General features: G+C 36.2%; 2 protein-coding genes across 2 annotated transcripts; one reads left to right on the top strand and one right to left on the bottom strand.

Moving 5' to 3' along the window:
• Positions 1-2,589: 2,589 nt before the first annotated feature.
• On the top strand, positions 2,590-11,812 carry LOC133872233 (O-fucosyltransferase 1). The gene is made up of 10 exons (XM_062309687.1): positions 2,590-2,709; positions 2,805-2,967; positions 5,931-6,009; positions 6,142-6,218; positions 6,542-6,630; positions 6,885-7,008; positions 7,120-7,403; positions 9,277-9,406; positions 9,628-10,357; positions 11,489-11,812. The coding sequence occupies exons 1-9, from the start codon at positions 2,702-2,704 to the stop codon at positions 10,255-10,257; spliced, it is 1,584 nt and encodes a 527-aa protein (XP_062165671.1). The 5' UTR covers positions 2,590-2,701; the 3' UTR covers positions 10,258-10,357; positions 11,489-11,812.
• A 3,516-nt stretch (positions 11,813-15,328) lies between these two features.
• On the bottom strand, positions 15,329-25,292 carry LOC133872224 (uncharacterized). Its single transcript, XM_062309675.1, has 9 exons — positions 24,901-25,292; positions 24,708-24,800; positions 24,267-24,371; positions 23,261-23,413; positions 22,368-22,466; positions 22,132-22,260; positions 20,477-20,656; positions 17,639-17,755; positions 15,329-15,813 (listed from the first exon to the last, which is right to left on the bottom strand). The coding sequence occupies exons 1-9, from the start codon at positions 25,213-25,215 to the stop codon at positions 15,649-15,651; spliced, it is 1,356 nt and encodes a 451-aa protein (XP_062165659.1). The 5' UTR covers positions 25,216-25,292; the 3' UTR covers positions 15,329-15,648.
• Between the last annotated feature and the right edge of the window lie 262 nt (positions 25,293-25,554).

Genomic DNA, 25,554 nt, shown 5'->3' with positions numbered 1-25,554 from the left:
AATATGCTATTAAAATATTTTTGTCTGTTGTTTATACTTTGAGTATAGGCTATTTATAAGCAAAAAAGGTATGTTTATTACTTTCACTTAAACTAGGTTTTTAGAGTTTGATTTGGTTTAGGAGTTAGACTGTTGACCAAATTATTCAAATAATTCTTATTGGATTCAAATTAAGATTGCTACTCCAATTCGACTTGGAATAGGATTATTCCCCGACCCCTTTTATAGATAGGATTACATAACTCGTATATACCTCTTAAATACCAACAAAAAATAATTTTGTACTCCAAAATAATATTTGTGTCCACTTTTTAACTTTTTTTTTTTTTTTAGTTTTGCACCGTCTTTTAACACAAAAAATCTAAAATACCTCATTCATTTAATTTCCTTCCATATTCTAGTTGGCTTCTAATTAGAAACTCAATTTGGCTTAGAACTCTGAAAATGCGAAATAAAAAGTTAAATGGTTTGGGTTCTTTGAGTGGTTATTCTAAGTGACTTCTAACTGACAATCAATTTTTTGAGTGGTTATTCTGCAGTCATTTGGGTTCACGATATTTGTTTTGGCATCACAAGTTAAATGGTTTAATCATTTATGATTTCACCATTGTTTGGCTCGACTCATAGCATTGTTATTTAGAGTTTTAAGGGATTATTAGGAGAAAGAGTCCACGATCATAAGTATCGTTTTTATTTGACTCTATAGATAGATTATGTTTATTTTTATTTTTTTAAAATAAACTATTTTACTAGTTGTTTATACCACCGTGTGTTTGTGATGCCATGAGATTAAATGTAAGATTTTAATGCTTTTATTTAATATCAATATGCACAAACACAAATATATAAAGATTTTAAATATCTACATGCTTTTGTATTTATGCAAATCTGTCTTCCCAATAAAAAAAAAAAATTCTTCCCTCTTCGCCAAAAATCCTGGTTCTGCCCCTGGATGTCTTCCTCCTCTTCTTCTTTCTTTTGTTTTAAGCAACCAACATTTTTTTTTTTTTAAAAAAAAAAAAAAAGTACAAATATTCTCCTCAAATTACTACTTTATTGTCAATATGACTCCAAATTACCAATTGTGTTAATGTCTCCCCTTAAACTACAAACAAATGTCAATATCTCTCTAAAGCCAATATAAAGACAAAAATAATCCTAACAAAGTTAATAACCCCAACAAAGTTTCAATAAGACAAATATATTCTTATAAATTTGAAAAAAAAAAAAAAAAAAACTAAAACTAAAACTAAAAAAAAAAACAATATTTTTTTAAAGATTGAAAAAAAAAAGAGAAAAATAAAAATCCAAGGGGGTGGCCAAACTAAAAATTATATAAAACAAAATCTAAAAAAAAAAAATGCAAACCTTGGTTTCTTTTTATTTTTTTTCTTTTATTTATTTAAAAATAATTTTTATTTTATTTTATTTTGTTTTTATATAATTTTATGAAGGGTATTCATAATTGGATGGTAATTTAAGGAAAGTATGTGTCCTTTTCTCAATTTCTTTTAACGAAGGTGAACAAAAAATAAAAATTAGAATATTCAAAAAAGTTAAAGCAAAATATCTAATTCAAATGGTCTGTACTTTTTGGATTTTGACCTCCTTTTTTTTTTTTTTTTTTTGAAGAAAGAGTACTGCTTTCGTTAAAATAAGCCAAAGACCTAAAGGTCCAATTACATTGTTAAGGAATACCATGACTTCCTAAACATAAAATCAGAACTAATTTCTAATTTGGGAGCAAACTACCAAAAAAACACCCAAAGATTACAAGAACCAACATTGGAAGCCACCTTAACCAAATAAGCACAACTACTAAAAAAGATGGCTAATTTACGCTATAAAGCGAAAAAAAACTCCAATAAAATCTAAGCATCTAACAGGCAGCTTTCAGATTTAACTAAAGAACACAGCATTCGACAAAACAACACCCCCACAAACGAAGGTGGCCGGAAAAACTGCAACTAAGAAAACCAAAAACAAAACAACAGAAAAAACACCACCTAAATAGAGATTCGGTGAGGGGAGGGAGGAGCTGCCAGCAAGAAAACACCCGATCCTCCGAGAACCGCCATCCGACGTGGTAGTGGAAGCCGAGAGAGTGGTGCGTGGCCATCCACCCCCGGAAACAAACCAAGGGGAACAAAAAACTACCCTAGCCCTAAAGGCTAAGGGAAACACCAGCACCCAGAAGGGAAGGCGTGAAGCCTCCCTCCCTCCCCTCGGGCGAAACAAATCCTTCGGTTTGTGCTCTCCCTTCGTTTTTCTTCTCACCAACACCAGAGCTTCGAAACAAGGATTTTTTGGATTAGGACTTGAAATGGAAGGAAGTATTTTATAATTACGATTTTGGTTTATTTATATATATTTAATGGTGTAAATAATGTAATTTCATTTAAAAAATTTAAATAACATTACAACATATATATATATAATATAGTATTGACCATAAATAAAAAGGTGTAATATGTATCATATTTCTTAAAATACTGAAGGATCCAAATCCAATTATATGAAAAATGGGTTGCTGGACCAGTCCGACCCATGACCCACCGCCAATCCGAACGTCAAATTCATCCAGTCACTTCTCTCTCTCTCTCTCTCTCTATCTTCAGTCACTGATAATAATAGAAGTAGCAGCAGTTGAAGACAGAGGAAGCTGAATCTTGAAAACCACTTTCCAAATCCATTCACAATAATGAGAAGGTTCGTTACTCTTCACTCTCTCCAATACATTTCCAGAATTTGTTTTTTCCATCGAAACAAACAGAGCTTAGTAATCGATTAAATCGTTGTTTCAGGCTAGGGCATCATCGCCAGCACGCGAAGCTAGGCGGAGCGGGAGGCTTGAAGGGAATGGTGGGGAGGTTGTCGATCGCTGTGGCGGTTCTCATGATCTGTACCATTTCGCTGATGCTTTCGTCCACGGGCACCAGAAATACTGGATCCGGCTATCGCTCAGAGGTTCGTCTGGGCTGAGGTCTTATAGCGTTTTGGATTTGGTTGTGATTTTTTTTTTTTTTTTTTTTGCTCTTTGGTTGCGGAGAAAATGTGGGAAATGAACGGAGTTGGAATTCTGGATGCCAGATACCTTGTTATTTGAATTCCTTGAGAAACGAATCATTGTCTAACTTGATGGCTTCGTTAGCTTGAGGTTGGTTTTTCATTGTTGTTGTTGTTGTTTTTTTTTTTTTTTTTGAATAATTGCAAGGTGAACTGATTGATAGGATCTTTATCGTTTATTAGCTTGAGAAGTTGTTAATCTGAATTAGTGGGTTGATAAGAGTGAAATCGGCTACAATATCTAAAATTTTAGAAACAATTCCACCATTCTTGCTGTCATTCGAAGTCAGATTTTATTTTTTAAATAACATGTAGCTTGTGGAAGCATTAGGGTGCATCTGGATGACACATCAAAATTCGGTGGCTTATAATTATTTGTTCATAGAGTATGGGATTACATTTATGGAACTGTTCAAAAAATCAGGCGCTAATACTACAAGTAGTGGCAATAAAAAGTCTTCAGGATTTCTTAAAATTGACCCTAGGATTTGTGTTGTGCTATGGGTGATGATTGGTCAATTTTCTTATAAGGGTTCATGAAAAATTACACGTGTATTTAAAAATTACTGTAATGCTCTTGTTGGTAAAGCTTGTGCTCACTCTCTCCTGCTGGCGGTTGTTCTTCTAATTTCTTTGACTCTCCCCTCTCTTCTTCATCCCCTATCTTCTCTACTCCTAATATCTTTGTATTTTTTCTCCAAAATCCCAATCCTTATCTTCTTTATATATCCTCATCTACTTTCTTTTGTTCTTCTCATAAATTAGCAGTCACGAGTTTGCGTTCCATTTGTTTAATGCAACACCATGTCTACTATAAGCATCAGGTTAGATCATTTGGTCATCCCAAATTGTTCTTAATTATGCTTCAAATCACCTAGTAAGTTGGTCCAAAGTTTGCTCTCCGATTGGTGAGGGAGGTTTGGGGGTCCAAAACTTGATTTGATCACGCTCTTTTGGGGAATGGCTTTGGCGCTATGTGCATGAGAGAAAATCCTTGTGGAGAGTCGTAGTGGATTCAAAATATGATAGCTCGTGGGGCGGGTGGTATTCAAATGAGGGTCGTGGGCCGTAAGAGGTGAGTGTGGAAAAATATTAGGAGTTGGAGGGAGTTTTCTAGTCATACCAAATTTGAGGTGGGAGATGACTCTAAAATTAGATTTTGGCATGACATTTTGTGTGGGGTGTTGCCCCTTAAGGGAGCGTTTCTGGAACTGTTTAGCATTGCTTGCCTTAGGGATGCTTTTGTGGCAGATAATCTTCATTTCTCTAATGGCTCTCATCAATGAAACATTAATTTTGTTAGATCAACGCATGATTGGGAGTTGGAATTCTTTACTTCGTTCTTTGATAAGTTGTACGCCATTAGTTTGAGACAATGGTGTAGACAAGCTTTATTGGATCCCCTCCAAGAGAAGGCGGTTTGAGGTTAGCTTGTTCTATAATGTCTTAATCCCCCTTGATAGCACCCATTTCCCTTGGAGGTGCATTTGGCAGAGTAAGGCCCCATTGAGAGTGGCTTTCTTCTCTTGGACGGCCACTTTAGGTAAGATCTTCACTTTGGACAACTTAAGTAACATATCATTGTGATTGATTGGTGTTGTTTGTGTAAGAAGAGTGGAGAAACCGTCGACCATCTTTTACTCCATTGCTAGTTAGCTAGTGCTTTATGTAACTCAATTTTCGGATTGTTTGACTTAGCTTGGGTCATACCTCGTCGAGTGAGAGATCTTTTCACATCTTGGAGAGGGCAGTTTGGTAGCCTGCTGAGTGAAGCTCTCTAGAAGATGACTCCGCAATGCTTGATGTGGTGCATTTGGAGAGAAAGAAACGATCGATGCTTTGAAGATAGAGAAAAGACAGTGTTAGAGTTAAATGCCTTTTTCTTTAACTCCATTTTCCATTGGATGGCTGCTTATGATAGTTTCCATATTTCTAGTTTCCGTGAGTTTTTGATTCTTTTTCTTTTTTCGGTTAGGTGTTTCTCTTGTATATGTTCCTTGCGTACTTGGGTGCACCATTTGGTTTTAATAAAATTCGATTGCTTTAAGAAATCATTCCTTTATTTTTTCAATGGAAATAAAAAAAAGGTTATATATGGTACTGAGATTTGTTATGTCAACTATATCTTCTTAACATTTGAAAGAACTCCTTAAAATTCCCTAGATAAGCTGCTGGTGCTTGATTTCCTAGAATTTTCTAAAGAGTAAAGTTTGTTGAGCATAATAAGCTAGACCAAACTGAGAAAAGAAAAAAAAAAGAAAAGAAGTTCGGTGTATGAGTTTACTCTAAAACTTCTGTTAGAAAATTGTTCTTCTCCTCTTCTTTTTTAGTGTTACTTGAAAAGATTCTAACTGAACGAAGAACCAGCTGATTTTGCCTTATGATAAAACAAAAAATCCACAATCCTTGTTATAATATGAAGAAAAAAAATGCTTAAGCTTACATCAATCATGAAATGATTACGGTTGTTAGGGCTAATTAGTTTGAGTTCAAATGATACTTCCTCTTTTTCTGTAAGAATAGGATGGGAGGTGAAGTCTTGGGTTCAAAACTCAGAGTACCACTCACTAGTAATCTAATAATTTTTGACTGGTGTATCGGTTTGTACACCTCTGAGGTTCATCGACAGATGGTTGTAGCATTGGAGAGCATTTCTATGAGGAAGAGTTATATCACTTGAGTTTCATGCCAAGCATGTGGGTCCATGAGAATTTGGGTATTGTGATGTTACTTTCTCTGAACACATAGATAAACACATGTTTGCACATGCTGGATGTCTCTTCACACTCTTCCTCTTGTAGCAGTTGATCATTATTATAACTCATTCAAAAATGTGATCATTCATTTATTCCTGTTTCAAGCAGATCAAGTTAGATGAACTTTGGAGAAGTGCTGATTCTGGTGGTTGGAAGCCATCCTCTGCTCCACGATCTGATTGGCCTCGTACGTACCTTTTCATTTTCTCAAAGAATGCTCTCCTATGATGACAAACTTCTGAATTTTGTGCTAAACTTCTTTAGGTTTTAAGAGACTTCTGATTTTGAAATTTTGGTTTGCTCTTGTGCATTGTGGCAGCTCCTCCAGCTCCAAGTGAGAGTAATGGCTATCTGCGTGTACGCTGTAATGGTGGTCTGAACCAGCAACGTAGTGCGGTTTGCATCCTTTTCTCTTCATTGCACCTTTTAATTCTTGGATCCTTCAAATTTTCTCGTGGGGGGAAGCCAAATAAATATGTATCTTCCATAATAGCTCTATTATTATGGTTTAAAACAACAAGGGAAAAAAAAAAAGGAAAGGAAGAAGTGAACAAAAAGATTTTACATGATAAATGAGGATGCTCAATTTTTATTACCTACCTGGAATTTTAAGAATACATTTGATTGTGCTAAATAAAGTCAGCATCAATATTAGGGTACTGCTTTATATGATGGAGGTGTTTTATGCAAATTGATATATGCTCTTTTGGATGCTTTAGATTTGTAATGCAGTTCTTGCTGCACGAATCATGAATGCTACCTTAGTGCTGCCTGAGTTGGACGCAAACTCCTTTTGGCACGATGAGAGGTATCTATTTTTACCCTTATCATGAATGCTACATTTGCTTGAATGCAGTCAGATAAAGATCATTGTATAATCTACAGCAATTTGCTCTTGTATTTCTTTTTGTTTGCGATGGTACCAAGCCAACTAGAAAGAACTTCTGTCATGCGAGTACTTGATCCCTTATTTAGCCTTTTGTCAAAGCGTGTTTTCTCATTCTGATGTAGTTGGTGTATCTCATGAGATTTAATAACTCATAGTATTTTTCATCCATGCAGTGGTTTCTATGGTATCTACGATGTTGAACATTTTATCAATACATTGAGGTTTGATGTACGGATTGTTGAACGTATACCAGAAATTCGCAAAAATGGGAAAATGAAGAAGATTAAAGCCTTTCAGGTAGAACTTCAGCATTTTCTTCACATCCACGAGCAGAATTCATTTGAAATTCTTCAATGATACTTGAAATGTTAACTATTTTTTCCCATTTTTTTCCTTCACTTGACTAAGATTCGTCCGCCTAGAGATGCTCCTATCAGTTGGTATACCACAGATGCTCTAGAGAAGATGAAGCAACATGGTGCAATTTATCTCACTCCCTTTTCACACCGTTTGGCTGAAGAAATTGACAACGCTGAGTACCAAAGATTGAGGTGTAGAGTTAATTATCATGCTCTAAGATTCAAACCACATATTATGAAGTTAAGTCAATCGATAGTTGATAAGCTCCGCTCACAAGGTCACTTCATGTCTATACATCTTCGTTTCGAGATGGATATGCTGGCATTTGCTGGGTATGTATCCTGATTTTCTATGTTGTTTGGATAGACTTATATATGACTGTCAGGCTGTGCGTATGCAAGGGGTTTAGGATCACATACTTTTTTTTTTTTTATATAAGTAAGAGAATTTCATTAAAAAAAGCATAAGACGCCCCTAAGTACACATGAAGTATACACAGAAGCAACCCAGCTAGCCCACATAAAAAACCCAAGAAAACCCACAAGGAACCCACAAGAAAACCCCTAACAAGCATAATAGTAACCTCCACAATACAATAGAAACCCCCCACAAAAAAAACCCAAGAAAACCCACAAGGAACCCACCAGAAAACCCCTAACAAGCATAATAGTGACCTCCACAATACAATAGAAACCCCCATTAGTAACCCCTGTAATACAATAAAAGCCCCTAAAAAGCACCCAAACCAACCCCAAAAACCCCCAATAGGACCCCCTAAACCCAAAGAAAAAAAACCCAAGAACCCGAGAAAAACCCAAGAGAAACACCCCTCAAAAGAATCCAAGCAAAAACCGAAAGCCCGAGGAACGACCCACAAACCCACCCAAGCACACAAAGGCACACAACTCTACAAATGATTAAGGATCATTTATTAAGGATAAATGATTGATTTAATTCTTATAAAAAATAAAAAATAAATGGTTGATTTAACTGCCTATTGTAAGGACCGTGTTTGCATATTTTATTTGCTTAGGAGACAACAGTTTTTATGGTAAGGGTGAAATATAATTTTTTTGAGGAAAAAACCACTAATTGGTACATTCTATTCCTCAACCACTAAGATTTGTATAAGAATTTATCATTTATTTATGGGGCTATGTCAACTATCCTATCTATGTATAATAGTTTTATGTTATCTTGATGAGAAATAGGGGTGTAATTGAGCCAAGTTGTCCACGAGTGGTTCGGTCAAAGCTTGGTCAACAACTCAATGAGTGAGCTTGAGCTACTCTCAAGCTACAAGCTGAAATATCCCCCCTTGTAACCCTTTCCCTTTATTGAATATGGGAAAAAAAAAAAAACCTACAAGCTGAACTTGAGAACCTCATGCTTGGCTTGTTGGCTGTGAGCCTGGCTCGGCAAATGACTTTCCATCCTAGATCTGAGATAGAGACCTGAAACTGTATTGCAGTGTTACTGATGGGGGTTAAAGTAAATATGTGGAAGCTAAAGTAAGAGATATTGAAGAATTATGGGGTGTCATGTAAAAGATATAGTCATACTGTTGTGGGTCTTTTATTACTTATTTCCGTAAGAATTATGTGACCTTTTTTTTATGGTTGTCATTGCTATTACTTTTTTTTGTCACATCCGACTATAATTTTTTAATCTTCCTATAACAGTCTTACTTTGTATTCTTTTTCTTTCTTAATATTTGGGGTGGGTGATGTCTATCCATATAGCAATAGCAAGCAAATCCAAAGAGACTCACTGCTTGTCCTACTTCATCATTTGCTAAAGCTTTTAACTTAAGTGATTTGAGCTTTGGTTGCAATTAAATACTTTCTGGACCTTTTAAGTGTTGGAATTTGGATAAAAATAAAATGCTGGATTAGTGGGGGATGTAGGCGTACCATAAAAAGATGTTGAACTTGAACCTTCTAGAAATGTTGAAACGGAGTGTCTATTTGTTAAGACTTTTCTGGGGTACAGTTTGGTGGACCCCCCTTTTATACATAATTTGATGGTTATCCTCTGGTACATTTGCTGGATAAAACTCCTCTCTTTCAAGATTTTCCTTTGGTGTGCTTCACCATTGCGGATTAGGGATTTGAATAAATCTGTATTCGGCAGTAAATGAATTCGGATTTTACCAATATTTGCAAGAGAATACTCTTGACCTCTAACATTGGGTGTCATATGTAGGTGCCTAGATATATTTAACCCTGCGGAGAAAATGATATTGAAGAAGTATCGGAAGGACAATTTTGCACCGAAAGTACTCAATTATGATGAAAGGAGGGCCATTGGGAAATGCCCGTTAACTCCAGAAGAGGTGATCTTCTTTCTTGTTATTATCCTCATCAGTTGCTGGAAAAATAATTTTTCTTAAACTTCCAGTACAAAGCTCGTCAAGGTTAAGAAGATTGATACATTGATTAGTCCAGGACTGACTATAACCTCAGTTTGGTGTCTTGTGATATTTTCCTAATTAATTTTCATAATACACCAATGACTGTCCATGTATTAATATTATGATGTCTCTTGTTACTACAGGTTGGTCTTATTCTACGTGCAATGGGGTTTGATAATTCTACCAGAATATACCTGGCAGCTGGTGAACTTTTTGGTGGGGATCGATTCATGAAACCATTTCGGACGCGTTTCCCTCAACTTGAGAACCATAGTTCTGTGGAACATACAGATGAGCTAGCTGAGAACACTAGGGGACTGTTGGGGTCTGCTGTTGATTACATGGTTTGTCTCCTCTCTGACATTTTTATGCCGACATATGATGGCCCAAGCAACTTTGCAAACAATCTCCTTGGACACCGTCTTTACTATGGCTTCCGAACTACAATCAGACCTGACAGGAAGGCTCTTGCTCCTATCTTCATTGATCGGGAGAATGGGCGGACAGCAGGTTTTGATGAAGCTGTTAGGCAAGCCATGCTCAAAACAAACTTTGGTGGACCCCACAAGCGGGTCTCACCAGAGTCTTTCTATACAAATTCTTGGCCTGAATGTTTCTGCCAAACTTCACCACAGAATCCTGCTGACAAATGTCCACCAGATGATGTTCTGCAAATTCTGAGCAGCCGCTTAGAGAGCGAAGAGAGCGAAGAGACCGATGACTTGAAATCATTGACCACATCAAATTTGACCGTATCTGGAGCAGAAAGATAGAAATTTGATTCACACTTCTAGCTGTTGGTTATTCTAACTCAGAAATGAACCCCCATTCACCATATTGAAAAGGAATGGGTTTCCTCAACCATATTCACCGGTAATCTTTATATCTGAGAAATGCCTTTTTTGTGTAGCTCCAGAGTGATTCAGCTAGCGTTCTTGAATGCTAAACTTGCAGACTTGTGAATATGCTTCATAACTTTTGTTGATATTATAGGCCTTAAAAGATGAATTAAGAATGGGAGAGAGAAATAAAAGAGATTATTGAGGAACTTTAAGAAAAGGATGTCTTAAGATTTGTATACAGTTTGCAAACTTTTATCAATCATAAGAGGTGTTGTACAAAGTGTCAATGGGATAGATTTATGCAGTGTAGATTCATTTTTTCATGTGAAGGGTTTCTAAAGCAAACTATGAAGTTGATAAGAAAAAGAAACAATTAATCATGGTTTAGATATTTCAATACTCCTACTAGAGAGAAAAGTAAAAAGAGAAGAGAAAGGAAAATAGAAAATTAAAATTATGTGATATAGAGAATGTTGGGAGGGACAGATCGGGTCAGATTAAAAAAAAAAATTGTCCATGTTAAGAAGAATGACTGCTTCTATTATCATTCCTTTTGACGGGTTGCTCAAAACTTATTTTGTTTATTGTTCTCAAGATCGGTACAGTCTACCCTTGTTGGAATATTTTCAGTTACACAAAATTGTTAATTTTCTCATCATGGTTATATGTGCCACTTTTATCTGCTGTCACCTGATTTTTTTTCTTTCCCTTAAATCAACTGTTGATCAAACACATCATGTACATATGGTCATATTCTGGTGTTGGCATCTTTTTACTCCTTTCTGCATCCTGATGCATATATAATCCCTCTCTCTCTCTCTCTCTCTCTCTCTCTTGCGCGCACACCACTTTTTTATTTTTTAACCTTGGCTTTCAGGGTTTTGACAGGTTTTCTGTACTGTATTATTTCAGTTCTGATGCTTAATTTTTAGTTTGCATTTTGTTTGTTTCTTTTCTTTGTAGTCCATGACAAGTCTCACAGCCCAGAAATTGTATCGATGTAGCTTACCATGCTTTTTCTTTTTCATTTCCTTGATTCTTCATCTTCTTCTTCACTCTTATTTCTGTCTTTTGCAATCTGTAACAAAAGTGTAGGTGGTAATGATTACAATTTCAGCTGGCGTCCCTTTGATCTGATCATTTAAGTTGATTGTTTTTTCAGTTATTCTTGCTGGCATCATCTTAGAGATGTGTGGTTGGTGCTGGGGTTCATGTTTCCTGGTGGTTTAGATCCACAGTAATACATATACGGATAAACAAGGCAGGTTCTCTATTCCTGTGTTGGCTGGAGCACATGTGAATTCGAGTGAGTCAAAATTTTGTTTTGATTTGCCAACTAAAATTTTATACTGATTTGTATGATATCTGGCTGACTTACCCTGCATAATTATATTTAATTTATGCCCACAAGGGAAAAACAGTGTATCAAGGATCTTAATTTAACAAGATATCTGTTGCGGTAGGAAAAGGGTATTTTGTTTCTTTATTTTATATATATATATGTGAAGATTCTAGTATAAATTATTACTAGAAATTTAATGCCAAAGTACATTAATAACAAAAGCAATGTGTTTGAAATCCCAAATTCATACCACAATTCGAAAGGTCTTATTAGAGATTGTAAATCTCCACCTATATTTCGAAGAATGCTCTGATATTGGTACCAAGGTGAAATGAACTTTTGACACAAATATATAAGTTTGACATTAAAATTACAATTAGATTTGGAATACATCATTATTAAATCTTTGATTTGATGGTAATTTTAAAACCTACTTCGCCTTTAGGGGATAAAGGGAGGCATGAGTCCTAGTGATAGCATTACTCAATGAATAGGATTGAGAAAGAGAATTTTCTTGCCGGATTTCAGAGTAGCCAAACACCTCCCAGACTTGGTTTACAACCTCCTAACAACTTCTTTCATATGCTCTTCTCATTATTATAGGGCTTATTTGCTCAATTATACCAGCACTAACTCCTGAGTTGGGCTATTGGGCTTTCAATTACAAAAATGGATTTCAACTATTAACTAACGGCCTGTCGATGAATACAATGAAATGGGCTTCCAGCCCAACCCATGCTTAGGTTATTCACACGCATTCAGCAACTCTTCTTCATTGTCACGTGACTCACGTGGCTAGCCAAACCCAACGCATCTTATATTTCTTTTATCCTACGTAACAAAGTGATGGTAATTCGCGTTCGAGTTCTGTTCAGGCATGATTATAAGACTATATAGATTAATTTGAATTCGACTCATTTAATTAAATAGGCCAATTCTTTCACTTTTGACATACTCCATTTAAATAAGCGAGTGTGACCTAACCTAACTCACGTAACCCATTTATTAAACAGGTCGTACTGGGTCAACCACCCGACCCTACCTGTTTAACCCTTCTAACTAACAAAATTTGCATTATTGAGTATAAAAATGCTATTTTATAAAAAAATATTGGCAGAATAATACTCAATTATTGAACATGAAAATAAATTACACTATCAAAGTTATATCTTTACAATTAGGGATGAGACCGAAGGTATTTATTTATTTATTTATTTATTATTTATTTATTTATTATTATTTTTTTTTATCTTAGACTTTAGTATTTTAATTTTTTAATGGTATACATATATATATGGGTTATGCAAGTCACCCGTGGGATAAGCACATTGATCTGAATTTTATTTTATTAAATTCTAATAGGCTAATTTGATGTCGAGTTCGCGAGTTGTATAAAAAATTATCAACTCTATCTGTCAAAACCCAGCACACCTTATCTTTCTTCTGCCCCAAATTTACTTGTTCAAATGGCTCCCAGTCTGATTACTACATTGCTCCATATGACACTGCTCAATACAATTATAATTGGCTCGTCTCTTCCCCTTCCAGAAATACAACGCTCTTTTTCTTTATTTTCAAATTACAAACGCTAAAATTTACTTTCCTTTTCTACCCTTAACAACCTGAGGGATTATTACAACATCATTTATTTTACCATTTTTATTGTATTTAATTTCCATTCTTTTAAAGTCTACCCAAGCTCGCCATTCTTTCCAGAAAGCTGGCAAAAATTATTTTGGAGCTAGTATTTGATATCATATCTATTATCTAATTCATAGGCAAGGTTGATGCTAGTAAGCCGGCACAAGACTTCCATCATTTACTTTTAAGAAATCGCATAGTTTTTAACTTAGAGCATCATCCCCATTGGCTTAGCCATTTGGTATTTTAATAGCCAAAATAGCTAATCAAAAGTAAATTAAAATAATAATAATAGATAACACCTCCATCAGCTAATGTAAAAGCACATGCAAAATGCATTGAACTATAATGTCACACCACATGCAAAATGGCTATATGGTGTGACACTCTAGCTTAATCCACAATTTTTTTTAGTAATGTTATTTAGTAGAATGCTATATTTTTTTTTTTTTTTATAAAGCATTCTACTATTTAGTAGAATGCTATATAATTGTCATACAAATGTAATAACGTGATAGTGAGCATTAGCCCTTATTTTATTTTATTATTTTTTATAAGAGCTTCTCAAATAGCTGATTTTCACTGTCACATTAGTAAGTTGTATAGCAGTTGTAAAATATACTATAAAATAACATTACTCTTCTTTTTATTATTTCTCTCCTTTCTCTCATTTTTTTTTTTAAGTGTGTAGACTCATTTAGGCTTTTCAATAGGAAGAGGAAATTGGTGTCCTGCAATGGCGTTGAGCTCTTGAAGGTTCAACAAGAGAGGGGGATGGGGATTCCAAATGAGTGAGAAGAAGGGGGGGTCAATCTGAAAGCGGGGCTTGTGGTTGATAGGCCGGCGAGAAGGTGGCAGAGTAAGGGCAATTGGATTCGAAATAGGGTCTGGGGTGCGTGTGGGATTGGCAAGTTTGAGGACGTTGGAGAGCCATTTATGGACCGCCAAAGCTAGGGGATAAATCTGGCGGGATTGTGGTAGTGGTGGTATAAAGGGTGGTTTCCGAGTATTTGCTACTATGTTTTATTGATTTGGAGAGGATTTCTCTTATGAAGCTCTCCATTGCCATGTGCCTTTCCCATAGACCAAAGATTTACAATTTGTGACTCCTATGTCTTTGGAATTCCAATTTGTTGTTTTTGGACCACCACGAAATCGTTGGATAAGGAAATCATTGGCGATGGTGGAAAGCCATTGGTTATGCTAGGTTGGTGATTTTTCTGTCTTACTTGAGACGGAGATTTCATCTTATTAAGAAAATCGTCCTATTTTTCGATGATATTGGGCTGGCGATGGTAAAAAAAATGCCGAAATAAAAAAGTTTTAAAAAGATTATTTTAACAAAATAGAAAAGAAATTTAGATAAGTGGTTGGATGCAAATTTTAAAAAGTGCTTAACTAAAGTAGAAAAAGTAAGTTTTAGTAACCTACTTTAAATAGAAATGTAGATAAACCACAATGAGTGCTCAATGATTTCCTCTTTCAACCTCAAACTAGATTTAATTTTGTAAAATAAGAGTAATCTATCAATTCAGTGAAAATTTAAATTAGATCAACGTGGACCATCCCTATTCTCATACTCAAATAACATAAAGTAAATAAATAAATAAAAGCACAAGAATAATAAAAGCTAATTTCTGCTGTCACGTCATCTTAGTTGTATGGCAATAGTCCACTAAATAGCATTCCTCTTTCATATATCCTCATTAACATATATGTACGTGTTTATCGCATGTGACTCGCGTTCCAATGTGAAACACGATGTGACGTGGTAATAATACACGCCTATTGGGCCCCACCTGTTCACACTCTACGGTGTGATAAGCATATCAGTTATCACCAGTCCATTGTCATGTTCTTACTTGGAAGAAGACTCGAGCAATGCTAAGGTGGAGCCGAATCCAATACAAAAGGGGAGGATGACTTAATTAGATGCCTAAACCTAAGAAAGTAGAAGGAAAAAAACACACCGTACCGTTTTCTGACATGCTACACCGAAAAGCAAACTAGAAAATCAACTGACAAAATCCTCGATCAATTACTGACACCATATAAAAGAATATGCACGAGTAAATATTACATAACATTCGCTCTTCTTAGTTGATCACCTCATCTATCCAGAATTTGGGGAAAGGAGAAGAGAAACGGGGGGGTGTTGGGAAATGGAAAATTACACATGCCTGTTAGGTCAATGTAGCAGTAAATTTCAGGAAAAAAATAAAATTAAGGATATTCTCCCTGCCTGTCAGTTATTACTACAAGCAACATTTACATCCAGTCATTTATAGACATTAAATTTTGAAACACCAAAAAGAGGAGGAAAAGAGTGGCTTACAAAATTAGCCCAAGGATTGTACACACAACTTGTTGGCAACATAGAGCAAATGACTGATGTTTGTTGGAGGATAATTTTGGAGCAGTTTGAGATTTGAAGTGAAATCACCTGCAAGAAGGCGTCTCCGAACGAGGATCAGCATAGCACAGCATATTCGAAGAAGGGTTTCCTGCAAACATTGTGATTGTTAAATTTTCTGCCTTCCTCAAACTTAGAGATCTTAAAAGTACTCTTTAACCATCTTTTCTTAAACAGGAAACAGATACCCTCTTAACACATCTCCCCAGAAGCCCCAAAAAACAAAACCATGGTACACAACGATTTTGTATTCCAACATAATTTGCAGATGAAATGGGAATCTAATGTAGCATTTAACAGTCCAGACTACAGAAAGAGGGGCAGGGGGAACTGTCCGACTACAAACTTATCCAAAATGATTGGAATATATACATATTATAGATGGAATGACTTATATTTTAGTATTGTTGCCTTCAGTATTAGATGGCCATCCACATCTAACCAATGCCATTTTCATACTTTCGTAACTGTTTCTCAGTTAATGGTAAGATACATCATCCAATAGCACTTACATGGACCCAAAGCTAAAAACGGCTTTTATCAAGTGGATCACAAGATACCAACACCAAGCACTTCACAAAGTTTGATTGCTAAATCATCTGTGATATGGCTAAATAATATTCTTACATTGTGCCCTACTTTGATCCCCTGTTTTATCAAGGGAAAGATAGATGCTTGACAATACGTGCAAGAGAAGATTTCTCTTTGGAGAAAGGTTATTGATGGAAAATAAGGGGTCCAAAGTGGTGGTTGGTGCTCAGAGGACACTCGAGGGCCCTACGGTGTGAGTCTTTGGAGGAATATCATGAATGGTTGGGGAAATTTCTTCAACTTTGTCTCCTTTAGGGTTGGGGATGGTTCCCACCTTTGCTTTTGGCATGATGTGTGGTGTGGAGAAGCTTCTCTCAAGATTATATTCCCAAATCTTTTTTTGATAGCCTATGACTAAGATGCCATCATGCCATAGTATCGGATTACTTGGTTTCCTCGAGCAATTCTTCCCATTGGAAACCCAGTTTTATGAGGGCAATTCAGGATTGGGAGCTGGAATCTTTAGATATACTCTTCAAGAACTCGTCCTGGGGAGGCAAAAAGGATGTTGTGGACTTCAGCTGGTGGTCACGGTTTTGAAGTGAAGAACTATTATAAATATTAAAGGCTGGAAAGACTTGCCCTTTTCCTTGGAAAAAGTATTTGAAAGGTCAAGGCTTCGCCTTTTATAGCTTTCTTTATATGGACAGCAGCTTTGGGTAGAATCTTCATGGTTGACAATCTAGGAAGGCAGGGTTTTATTCTTATTAATTGGTATTGCCTTTGCAAAAAGAATGAAGAGGCAATGAATCGCCAACTCATTCACTGCCAGTGATCTTTGGTACAAGGCTCTCGGGCTTATTCAGAGTTTTGTGGGCTATGCCTGGAAATTTCCTAGAGTTGCTACATTGTTGGAAGAATGAAGGGAGTGGGCATTCCAAAGAGGCTATCTGGAGAGTTGTTCCTTTGTTCTTATTGTGGAACATTTGGAGAGAAAAGAAATCGTTACCACTTTGAGGATTACGAGACCCCTATGCTTTCTTTAAAATCCACTTTTTTGAGACCCCTCTTAGATTGTGTTGTAGTCTACAAATCTTCTACCTCCTTTTCAATCTTTTAGACCTTGTAAACTTTTTTAGATTTTAGACACATTTAATGTGGTTCTCTCTTGTATACATTTTGTGTACAAGGGTTGTGCCGGTTTTTCTTTTCAATAAAATTATTACTTACAAAAAATAAAAAAAGATGGATGATTCGTGATTGGGTTAACTAAAACCATCTCTCTCTCCTTTTGGGCTAGGAAAGCTTTTCATATATTACAACCAAAGAATATCAAAGTAAATGACATCTAAAATAGAATAATGCCAGAATGAATGTAAACCTACCTGAGGACCTTCAGGGTCGCTTAGAAGTGTGTCCCAAATGTGAAGGCTGTCGGCAAAATTGAATTCCTGAGTCAAGAGGAGAGTAATCCACCTAAATGCGTAAAATTGGGGATTGACCTGCCATTTAATGCAAAACATTAAGGCATTTTAATAGAAAATTGTTTAATAACCTAAATTTAACAATTATTTCATAAACGTTTCACAAATTATGACAATCAAAGAAAGAACGGCGCTCATAACAAGACTTGGCCTTAAGGGATATTCCTTGTCATAGAATGAATAAACAAATAAATTAGTTAAAATAGATAAAAACAGGAAAAAAAATGAAAAAGAAAAAAAAAAAAAAAATCAGGGTGGTTGACCACGACAAGAACAGAAAAGCTCACATCACAATAGTTACACCCGAATCGCAAGAGCACAAATCATATTTCCCACATCACAAATAGAAGAAACACAGTTTGCAATTTTCAACGTGACAACTTAATCCACCAGCTTCAAAGTGTAACTATTCTTGGACCAATTTCTCAACTCTTCTTCATTTAAAACAATGAAAAAATATATTTTAAAAGTCTGATGAGACAGTCTGCGTTTGAATCTGAAATATTAACCCCAAGGGGTAGCTCAGTCGGTCAGGAAGAAGCGAAGGTCACTAGTTTAAATCTCTCATTCCTCCCTCATTGGGGACAATTACTTACAAAAATAAAATTAAAATTAAAAATTAAAAAGAATCTGAAATGTTATGCTTACTAGTCTTCCTTTTCTTTTGACAAGTAAAAGAACATCACTAAAGAGACCAAGAAAAGTGGGTAACACCAAAGGCATAAATCCATGTTTTTACAAGTGAAAATGTTAAAACATGGCATCTTAAACCATGCAAATCGATTTTGTTTTTGCATTTTTTTTTTTAACTCTTTGTACTTGAAACCTATAAATAGAAAATTAAAGCAGTGGGAAGGAAATAAATAAAAGAACATTTAAAGATCATATGCAAATATTCTGCCATGTATTATTAACGAACCTAACGCACATGACTCACAGTGTAACCGTGAGTCTTGTGCAGTGCAATACGTCCAAGATTCTAATGATGGGAAACCTACTCCTATCCAAAGTTCTAGCACTAAGTAGATAAGGCTGTGTTATCTTAGAGTTCAAACTCTATGTTAGATAAGATAAAGGATAATGTTAAGAAGAGTTATAGTTCTATTGTATAGGAAGCAATCGTGTTTGTCCTAGGAAGTTATGTTTATCTTAAACTCTTGTAATCTTCTATAAGTATCAATGAAAGCACACGTTAATGAGCAAGGTTAAACAGCCAAATATATCTAAGTTCTATCATGGTCTCAGAGCCATATCATAGACAAACGTCTTGATCTATGGCCCATTCTGATTCCAAATCCACTGCCTCTGCAGCTTCGGTTGCTTCCACTGCTACTCAAAATCCCCCACCTAACCCACCGCCTCCGAAGGTTATCTTTACTCAACCCAACATGAACCACAACCTCAACATCAAACTCTCCACAGGCAATTTCATGGCCTGGAGAACCCAAATCCTCGCCTTTATCAAAAGCCAAGACTCATACGATTTTCTTCATGGCTCGTCACAACCTCTTGCTCAAACAATCCCAAATCCTGCTACTGCTGTTGGAGCTCCAGCAACTATTGTCAATCCTGAATTTCTTGCATGGAGTCAAAGGGATCAGATGATCCTTAGTGTCCTCATCTCTACCCTCACCGTACCTTATGTGGTTCACACCATTGGTTGTGCTACATCTTCGGCTCTATGGACTACCTTGATCACTATGTTTGCTTCTCAAGCTCGTGCTAGAGTTGTGCAAATCTACTTTCAACTAGCCACGGTCAATAAGGGAAATAATTCTATCACCAAGTATTTCCAAACAATCAAGAATCTTAGTGACACACTTGCAGCCGCCGGTCAACCCCTCAATGACTTTGAGAGTGTCTCGTTTCTTCTAAAGGGCCTTGGATCCGAATATGATCCCTTTGTTACATTGGTTACTACCCATGTTGATCCTCTCTCCATATCCTAGGAAGTTATGTTTATCTTAAACTCTTGTAATCTTCTATAAGTATCAATGAATGCTCACGTTGATGAGCAAGGTTAAACAACCAAATATATCTAAGTTCTATAGTGTATTATAGGAGGAAAAATGCATAATTAAACAAAATAAAAAATAAAAAAATCTGAGCATTATTGTATAATACATTGATATTGTAATATGGGTGGCGGGACTAAAGCAACATAATTAATCACTTGATGTCATCACTTATATAAATTCAAGCATTTAAGAAACTCACACATTAAGTTGTGGTGGGTGCATGCCTACTGAATTGAGGCATAAAAGGTGCCATTTTGACTATGTTTTTGGCTCATGGGATTATGCTGCATTAGACTGCTGCCTATTTTCAAGCCCTTTACGCTTGATGAACAAACCTCAAAAAAGCCTTTTACAACTATGCATTGAGCAAAACTATCAAACCATTGGCGCGCGCGCACACAAAAAAAAAAATGTATAAAAAGTCAAAAGAGAATCTCACCAGTAATGACTTTTAGTTTTAGTTTTTTTTTTTTTCTTCTCCAATATGAATATACTATAGCACTGTAGTCAGAATAGTCCATTATCTGATCAATAGATATGCTTAAGCTAGAAGGTAGCCAACTTTTTCTCTTTTTTTTTTCTTTTTTCTTTTTTTGATAAGTAGAAGGTAGCAACTTTGAGTCTGATGCCTAAATCAAGAGCCATCCAATTATCCAAGAGATAAAAATACATAAGAGCAATTGCAAAGCAAGAACACTTATATATTAGAAACACATCTTACTTTGGTTGTGACCTCAAGATGACGCCACAACTCCTCATCATGTTCCTTAAGAAGTTGTGACAACTTTGTAATTGTGGAACGGATTCCCACTACGCTATTATCAAGTTGCTGACAGAAGTGATCACGGAATCCACCCAATATCTCAACAAAACAAAAGAATGTGTCTGCTTCAGCAGAGGCCTGCATAACTTATAGATTAGGAAATAATAAGCAAAATGAAACCAAAAGGCATATACAAGAAACATGATAACAATGGATGACAACAAATTTTACTTATAAAATTTCCGTCACTGTTATGCACCATCTTCATCACTATGGTTTCTTGTCAGCAACGAGCATTTCAACCAACATTGAGACACAAACAAATCTGACTTTGATTTCAAAGGTGCCTACATTTATGGTAAAGTCTCTGCCCATCGTCCTATAGAGATTTGACCAAATCCCACCCTCACTAGAGGTTTTAAGAGATAGTGGGATGCTCACCCCATCTAAAGCCAATGGCCCAAAAATGACCCTTACAATGGACTAACAAGAAAAAAATACTGATTCTGTTTCTTCTCTAAAACCTATATCCCTACTGAACCATATATATATATTGAAAGAGCACCAAAAGGGTGTGCACTAGTACATTGCGTTTACAACAGAAGCACCAAAAGGGTGTGTACTAGTACATTGCGTTTACAACAGAAGCACCAAATCTTTTTTTTTTTTTTAATGAATAATAACCAAATCTGTAACCTAATACAGCTAAAATGGGAGAAAAGAAACAAAGAATAAATTTACAATCAATACTAAATAAAACCATAATAACAATAATAATAAGGAAAGACAAACTGGTGTTTAGTTTAAATAACAAGATCTTCTCTAGAAATTTTCTTCTAGGCCATGAAATGTTCAATGACACTGCATTTTTTTTTTCCTCGATACCTAAAATGAAATCCACGGAAAGAGCAAAAGAGCATTGCCAATTTGCCCAAGTACACAAGCAGCTGACAAAGAGAGCAAAATACCTAAAACTTAAGACAATTACATAAATCTGGAAACAGAGCAAGGAAGGGATTTGGTCAATGTTTAAAACCATGGGCCTAGATATACCTACAAGGCAAAATAAGATTCATATAGCTGACTGAAGGTTATTACCCATCTTATTACCATAGCAGAAAGTAGCTAAGCCATAAACAAGCAAAACTTTTACAAAAATGCTAATTTTGTTTTGGAATATGCTTTTCATTGAAAAGCAACGATCATAATCAACATATTTAGCCTAATCAGGGAATACTGCAACAATGTATGAACTACAGAATAAAAGAGCAATAGTATGACACCATGCACCAGGAAAGCATATATCTAGAGGAACCAAAATAATTATAAACATTTATTAAATGGTCAATAGAATTCAGCAATTAAGTACCTAGTGTGGTCCTACTGGTACGGTCTGCAATCCCAAGAAAATAACAGTGAAACAATAAAAGTCCCACAGTACCCTAGCATCCAGCTACTAATGCTGAGTGCTAAATTCATAACTTAAAATCAGTTTGACAGGCTAAAAAGGATATTAAAGTTCAAACACAAATGAGATACTTTAAAAAGAAAAGAAAAAAAACAGATACATGTCCCCCAAAAAAATTAAAATAAATAAATTGACATGTACTTACCGCATATTCCTCATCAGGGTCATTTCTGAATACATAGAATAGAGGAGCCAAAAGTTCATTCATCCCCTGAACATATCTTATACCCGGATTTAACTTTGCAAAAACAATTAATATGTTCCTTAAAGCCTCCTGAAAACATTGAGGCACACATAGGTCAGCAAAGTGGCTTGTGATAAATAAAGTCAAAAGCCTGTGCATGCATTAAATTTCAAAACAAAAAAAAACAAAGGGAACACCTGATTAGATTGTGCAAATGGTGAATCCCCAGAGAAAAAGTGCATATCTGGATGGGTGCGCTTCACATCTCGGTCAATCTGCTCTATGATCTCTGTGTCCTATATAATCCATATTTATGATTACACATTCTACAACAATGCAGCAAACAACTACTAATTCCATTTTATTACTTCTCAGTAGCACAAGGCGCTGGGATTTGCAAATAAAAGCATATTTTGTGGAGAACAAGAAGACAGTGTTGCAGTGACAATTTTAATAGCCAAGATTCATTCTGGATTGTGAGTGCTTGTTTTGTACTGGAGGCTACACAGAGTGGGTATTGAACCCAGTACTTTACACTCCATCCTGTTCTTACAGGGAGGACATGCCACTTGAGATAGAGCCCATTGATCATTCTGGAATATGTGAACACATGCTCTTACCATGCAGTCAACCAAAAATATCTCAAAATGACAAAGATACTATATGGAAAGAAAATCATAATCACCAGTTATGGTCCCAAAACCATTTACCCATTTTCAAAGTTCATCAGATGGGAGGTCTGATGAATATAACTGTTCGAATGCCAAGACCCTTCCAAAAAAGGTGGTGCATTGGATCTCACAAGGAAAATTGAGCATCATAGCAAAGTATGCACACACTTATCAAAAAAACGTATGCAGACATTTGAGATCTTCCTTGACAAAGCAAAGATTGTGTGGGCACACACACACACACAAACAGAGAGAGAGAGAGATCCAAAAGGAACCAAAATAGTTAATTTCCAAAGGTACGGCACAATAAATTTTTTTTTGCAAATTGTCACAAGTTTAGTGTGTATAGTATAGAAAATTCTGAGGTTTCAGAAATGGGAATTTCGACCCATATTCAAGGAGTTCACTTGATATGATACCTGGAAGAACTGATTCCATATGCTGGTCTTCCCAAGACTCAAAGGATGCTCCCCATGGGTTATTTCTGATCTTGAGAGCAAGCCCTTGCTTTCACTTTTTGATTCGTCTTTGTCACAACTACTAGATTTATCCAACCTCCATGTGATTTCCGACTGACTAGCCACAAAAACATTCAGAAAACCAAAACTTTCGCAGCCTAAAAAGTTCAAAATGGATGCAACACAAAATCATAGTACATTAAGTTTTTCCTATTCCATTTCTTTTCATTAACATCCGACTTATTATAACATATGTCAAGCAGGATAAGCTATTGACAATAAGACATGCCATATCAGACATCGAGAGAAAAAAAAAATGCAGTAAAAAATTAATAGGGTCACTTGACATTTAGGTTTTAGAAAGAAGAAACGAAAGGAAAGTTGTTAAGGCCCCGTGTTTGTAAGCCTTTTGTTAACGCTACCTTAATCAAGAGGAAGAATATGAATATTTTTCTTTTATTTTATTTCTACAAGTAAGAAGTATACTAAGTTTATTTATTTATCACATTTGCAGTCGCTAGCAAGAAAAAGCACATGAACAAAGATCCTACTCCCCAATGCAATCAAAAAAGAATCTTTTGAGAAATAGTCTAGAAGAGAAAAAGGTTCAGTATTTCAAAGTTGAGGGGGATAAAGACACCTAAATCACTCCAATGACTAAGAAAGCATCAATTAATTGAAGGAATATAAGAGACTTCAAGGCCTTGCTAATTAAAGGATCCAAACAACAGGACATAAAAATGGCTGGTAACGCTTGGCTCTCAATGCTACTAAATTTGTGGGAGAGTTTAAAAAAGATTACTTAAGAAGCAGAAGGCCCATCTTCAGTGCGGAAAAAAGGGCATGTTGCATTTTCTTCAATTCTTCTATTACGGTTAAGCTATTCCATGTCATCCCAACAAAGCAACACTTCATGAAATTAGAAATAGAGGCCTCAAAAAAACTCAAAATCTGGACTATGACTTACAGGATTCATCAAAAGCTCCTCTTTAAATTGCTTGTACTGTGACCTCTTCTTAGCCAATTCGGACGACCATAGCCCACGATCCGGCGGCAGATAACCCAGTAAGAGCTGCAACAACCAACAAGCCTTCAAGTCAAAACCTCAATACTTTCAACTTTCAAGCTACTAAAACCAAGTGCCCTAAACAATGCATTTACACGGTCCAATTATTTGCTAAAGTATCAAGTGCAAACTCCAAATCCTAATTTTCCTTTCTTATGACCAGAAATAACGAAAATCCGCTGCACTACTCAACCAAGCGAGCCAATTCCACCAACTGAGCTCACTTGATGTAACATTTTCATTTTTCTCGGGCTTTCTCAGCAGCCAAACAAAGAACTAGAAAAATAAAAAATAAAAATCCAAAAGGCAAAGCAAATGAAAGATCAAACACGAAATACACACCTTCCACACCGTGGAACGAATCCCAGCGCCATCCGGTATCCCCTGCGACGCAATTCTCCGCAGGTCCCGCATGTTTATCACTTTCTTCGATATCTACATTTCCATAAACAAAAACGAAATAATTCAAATCAAATCAATTAATACATACAAACACATGAATATATTTCACAGAGAGTGAGGGAAAAGGGCTAACCTCGGCGAGGAGCTGGGCCTGGCGAGAGATGTCCTCGGCGGAGGGGCCGGCGTCTTCGGATGAGCCATTGTGAGCGCGATCGTTGCTAGCGCTGTCGTTGGTGGGGTAGCCTTTGGTTTCTGGTGGCTTAGGAGGCTCAGCTCCGGCGAACGAGGGAGGGGGCCCGGGGTCCACGGCGGGGGCAGAGGATATGGTGGTGGTCGTGGTCGTGGGTCTGGTGGAGTTGCGCTGGAGGCGATCGTCGTCGTCGTCGGGGGATGGCGCGGACGTCCAGAGCGAGCTGTTGAGCCACTCGGGCACGCGCTTCTTCACCATTTCTGAGAATCTGGTAGCGGATTCTAGGGCTTGTCAGCGGGCGTGGCTTTTGATTTCCTCTTTGATCTGCGAGGGTCCCACTCGACTGTGCGGTTGGACTCACCCATTTAGTGGTCACCTACTTAACCGATTTAATGGTGTGGACAAAAATATTGAGTTAGGAAAAATTATTTTTAATTTAATGTACTAAATTGATATATTTTAGAATGCATATAACATGTATATCAATTTAATAAATTATATTAAAAAAAAAAACTTTCAATTTAATTTAAAGGAAATTTTGTTCTTATGCTATATATATTTTTACGCGAGGCAACATTCGTGTACACAATTATATAT

Source organism: Alnus glutinosa, chromosome 1 (genome assembly GCF_958979055.1).
Source record: "Alnus glutinosa chromosome 1, dhAlnGlut1.1, whole genome shotgun sequence".
NCBI classification, from domain to species: Eukaryota; Viridiplantae; Streptophyta; class Magnoliopsida; order Fagales; family Betulaceae; genus Alnus; species Alnus glutinosa.
This window is presented reverse-complemented; position numbering and strand designations above follow the sequence as displayed.